Source organism: Sapajus apella, unplaced genomic scaffold (genome assembly GCF_009761245.1).
Source record: "Sapajus apella isolate SASKATOON/1434 unplaced genomic scaffold, GSC_monkey_1.0 scaffold164, whole genome shotgun sequence".
NCBI lineage: Eukaryota > Metazoa > Chordata > Mammalia > Primates > Cebidae > Sapajus > Sapajus apella.
The window spans coordinates 2,417,622-2,422,096 of NW_022437104.1; the positions used below are offsets into that span (position 1 = coordinate 2,417,622).

A 4,475-nucleotide genomic window follows, 5' to 3' on the forward strand; every position below is an offset into this window, starting at 1 on the left:
AGTTTATCCAAAGGGATACTAATAGAGAGTTTCTCAAACCTAAAGAAAGAGATCAATATCCAAATACAAGGCTATCGAACACAAAGAAGGTTTAACCAAAAGAAGACTACCTCAACACATTTTATAATCAAACTCCGAAAGATCAAGGATACAGAAAGGACCCTAAAAGCACCAAGAGAAAAGAAACAAATTACATACAGTGGAGCTCCAATACATTTGACAGCAGACATTTCAGTGGAAAATTTACAGACCAGGAGAGAGGAGTGCGACATATTTAAAGTGTTGAAGGAAAAACAATCTATTATCCTAGAGTACTATATGCAGTGAAAATATTCTTCAAACATGAAGGAGAGATACTTTCCCAGCAAAGAAACAAACCACAACTTGATGGACTTCACAAACATCCAGGCTTGTCTCACAAAATGTTAAATGGATTTCTTCAATCTGAAAGAAAAAGGTGTTAACAAGCAATAAAATATCATCTGAAGGCAAAACACTCATTGGTAATAGAAAGTACACAAACACAGAATATTATAATATTGTAGTTGTATTGTGTAAGCTACTCATATCTTGAGTAGAAGAACTAAAAGGTGAATCTATCAAAAATAATAACTAAAACATTTTTTCGAAACATGGACAGTGTAATAAGATATAAATTGAACCAAGAAAAAGTTTAAAAGTAGAGGGAGAATGAAGTTAAAGTGTACACTTTTTATTAATTTTTTGTTGTTGTTTGTAAGTTTGTTTTCTAATTACTGTTAAGTTGTCATCACTTTAAAATAATGGGTTATAAGATGTTATTTGAAAGTATTAGAATAACTCCAAATCAAAAAACCTACGACAGATGCCCAAAAATTAAAAGGAAATAATTTAAACATACCGCTAGAATGTTTCACAAAAAGGAAGACAGGAAGGAAGGAAGAGAAGACCACAAAACAACCAGAAAACAAATAACCAAAATGGCAGAAGTCCTTACTGATTAATAATAATATTGAATGGAAATGGATTAAACTCTCCAGTCAAAAGATAGAATAGCTCAATAGCTCAAGACACACACATCATCCATAAGGACATGTATAGACTGAAAATAAAAAGATGGAAAAAAATATTCCATGCCAGTGGAAACCAAAAAAAAAAAAAAAAAAATGCAGGAGTAACTGTACTTACTTATATCAGAATAAACAGATTTCAAGACCAAAATAAAAAGGACAAAGAGGGACATTACATATGATAAAGGGGCCAATTCAGCAAGAGGATATAATAATTGCAAATACATATGCGCTCAACACTGGTGCACCTAGATATGTAAATAAAATATTAATAGAGCTAAAGGGAGAGGTGGATTCCAATACTCTAATAGCTGGAGACTTCAGCACCCCACTTTCAGCACTGGACAGATCATCTAGACAGAAAATCAACAAAGAAACATCAGACATACTCTGCACTGTAGACCAAATGGACCTAATAGATGTTTACAGAACACTTCATCCAATGGAGGAGGAATACACATTCTTCTCTTCAGCACATGGGTCATTCTCAAGGATAGATCATATGTTTTAGGCCACGAAACAAGTCTTAAAACATTGAAAATAATTGAAATCATATCAAGCGTCTTCTTTGACCATAATGAAATAAAACAAGAAGTCAAAAACAAGAGGAACCGGAACCGCCTTGACCAGTCCCCTGCCGCCGAGCTCCTGGGGCCGGCAAGGCGACACCATGGAGTGCCTGGATAAAGCAGCGCTGAACGCACTGCAGCCTCCGGAGTTCGGAAATGAAAGCTCATTAGCATTTACACTGAAGTCGCTCCTGTTCTTTACAGCTCTATTGATCACTCCTCCTACTGGATTATATTTCACAACTAAATCTTACATATTTGAAGGCGCCTTTTGGATGTCCAATGCGGACAGCTTTTATGCTGCTATTGTTGCAGTGTTGGCTGTCCATGTGGTGCTGGCCCTCTTTGTGTACCTCGCCTGGAATGAAGGCTCACGACAGTGGCGTGAAGGCAAACAGGATTAAAATGAACATTACCTTTTGATAGTATTAAATTGATTTTTTAAATGGTAAAGGCTGGAGTGGGAGACATCTGATTTGAATAAAATTGAAAGAACATATTCAAGTCAGTCTTAAGGAGTCATGTTTGAACAGTGTAAATTTTGATCCTTCTAATACATTGGTTTAATTCAGTTTTAACTGTATGACCCTCATTTGCAAATGAGAATTCGGAAAAGTTAAATTAGTTACAAATAAATATGTTAATTTAGTTACACATTATTCTGGAAGGAATTATAGCTTCTTTCAACAAAACGTGTTTTATAGTATTCTGACTTATGGTTGCTTTTGAGTTTTACTCCTTTGGATATATTAAGATGCACACAGTGAAGCAAATTAGACTCCACTTTACGCTGGAATGCTTTCCTTAGCATGAAAATACCAGGTCCTTGGATTTGGGATTTTAATTTCCTATGGAAAGTTGCTTAAATTGTGGACAATGGAATTAATCTGTGTGTCACTAAGGAATTTCACATGAAGTGTAATCCCTAGTCAATAGGAATTTTCCATTACATTATTTTATGGGAAAACTAGGCTAAATCATACCCATTCAGGTCAAAGGACTTTAGCTTACTGAAGGATCTAGAGAGCAAAGCAAAGATCTCACTATTCAAACACTCAGCCTGCTTCCTTCAAGTCCTCTTGCAGGCCAGCTTTGTGCTTTGCAGACCAACTTTTTAATGAGATACTTTGCTTCCTCATTCAGCATTGAAGCTAGGCTTCAATTAAAAGGTTTGAGGAAGCTTCATTTAAAATTGTTTTTCCTACTGTTTTTTTTTTTAAATTATAGTGTATATGATAGGAATTTGCATTTAAATATGTTCATTTTTGCATATGTTAGGTGTGGAAACAATCTTGAAAACATTATTTTTGTCACCCAAAAAGTATCCTCCTTGGGCATATCTGATGGCAAAAACCTTGACTTTATTTTTGTACATTTAGTCTGTGTTCTATCTAGCTATTTGGTACTAATTGTGTGCAATCTAAAACATTCCCTCAAATGTTTGTTTGTTTTATTATAAAACCATAATAAATGTTCTTTGTAGAAAACTGGAAAAAGAGATATTCAAACAAGAAAAAAAAAAATCAAAATTTCCCATAATGTTGCCTTCTAAAAATAAGCTCTATTTTAGTTTACATCCCATATGCATTTTTGAAAGCCATTTCTTAATGCTAGTTTGATACATACTAAAAGTTTAGTTTACAAGTTCAAATTTTGCCAGATTTTCCTGACAGCTATTTGCATTTTTTTCAGGTGAGTGATTATTGACCATTTTTTTCTTTTTTCCTATTTCCTTCCTTCCTTCCTTCCTTCCTTCCTTCCTTCTTTCCTTCCTTCCCTCCTTTCCTCCTTTCTTTCTTTTCTTGTCTCACTCTGTTGCCCGGGCTGGAGTGCAGTGGCATGATCTCAGCTCACAGCAACCTCCACCTCCTGGGTTGAAGTGATTCTCAGCCTCAGTCTCCTGTAGCTGGGACTACAGATGCCCCCCACTACACCCGGCTAATTTTTTTTTAAATATTTTTTAGTAGAGATGGGGGTTTCACCATGTTGGCCAGGCTGGTCTCGACCTCCTGACCCAGCCGCCTCAACCTCCCAAAGTGCTGGGATTACAGGTGTGAGCCACCACACCTGGCCTTATTGGCCATTTTCTAAATAAGCACATTCTGTCTTTATTCCCTTAAAGTTCAAATTTTCTCTTACTGCTAATCCTAATACTTAGGATTCTTGCTTAAGTATTTGAAACCATTACTGATTTCTTGTTCACATTTGTTATTTTTTATGTTGTGAAACTGGACTAAAGGAATAGAGGGATGATTAGTCATAAAAGTCAAATAGGCATTTGTGTTTAACTGTTGAGAAAAGTGAAAGATCAGTATGATTATTATGGAACTGTTTTTAATTCTTGCTTAAAGACTACAATTTTTATATAATGACATTTGAGTCTAGGGTAGTGTATGGTACATTTCTAGATGGTCCCTACTTAAGACATATTGTTGTATTTAGAATTGTCCATCTAATTTCTTTTTATATAATGCCAAGGTTTTTCTTGTGGTTTTGGGATCTAATGCTATTTGTAAAATATTACTGTCCAATGTTGAATTATTTTGTTTGGTTTCAGGCGTTTGCTGAATAGGTAATGATATATGGGTATTTTTCTGCAAGTATTTAAACCAGGGGCACATGCAAAGGCAGTTGTAATTTCCTCTTGGAAAATGCGCCAAGTGTTTCAAGGTTAAAATTGAATGCTAAGATTGATATTTAGGATTATTACAAAATAGACTTGCTTTCACAGCAGTTAGTTTTTTCCTAGAGTTTTAACTGTTAACTCACTAGTATGCTGCTGTTTTTAACTATGTTAAATAACATATAGTATTTAACAAATAGATTTATTTTTCAAGATGTCTCACTAGTTTCCTTT

At 34.8% G+C, this 4,475-nt stretch overlaps 1 protein-coding gene across 1 annotated transcript; it reads left to right on the forward strand.

Annotated features, from left to right (window-relative positions):
- Positions 1-1,688: 1,688 nt before the first annotated feature.
- On the forward strand, positions 1,689-2,089 carry LOC116542192 (vacuolar ATPase assembly integral membrane protein VMA21-like). The gene has a single exon (XM_032266982.1). The coding sequence runs from the start codon at positions 1,720-1,722 to the stop codon at positions 2,020-2,022; it is 303 nt and encodes a 100-aa protein (XP_032122873.1). The 5' UTR covers positions 1,689-1,719; the 3' UTR covers positions 2,023-2,089.
- The last annotated feature ends 2,386 nt before the right edge of the window (positions 2,090-4,475 follow it).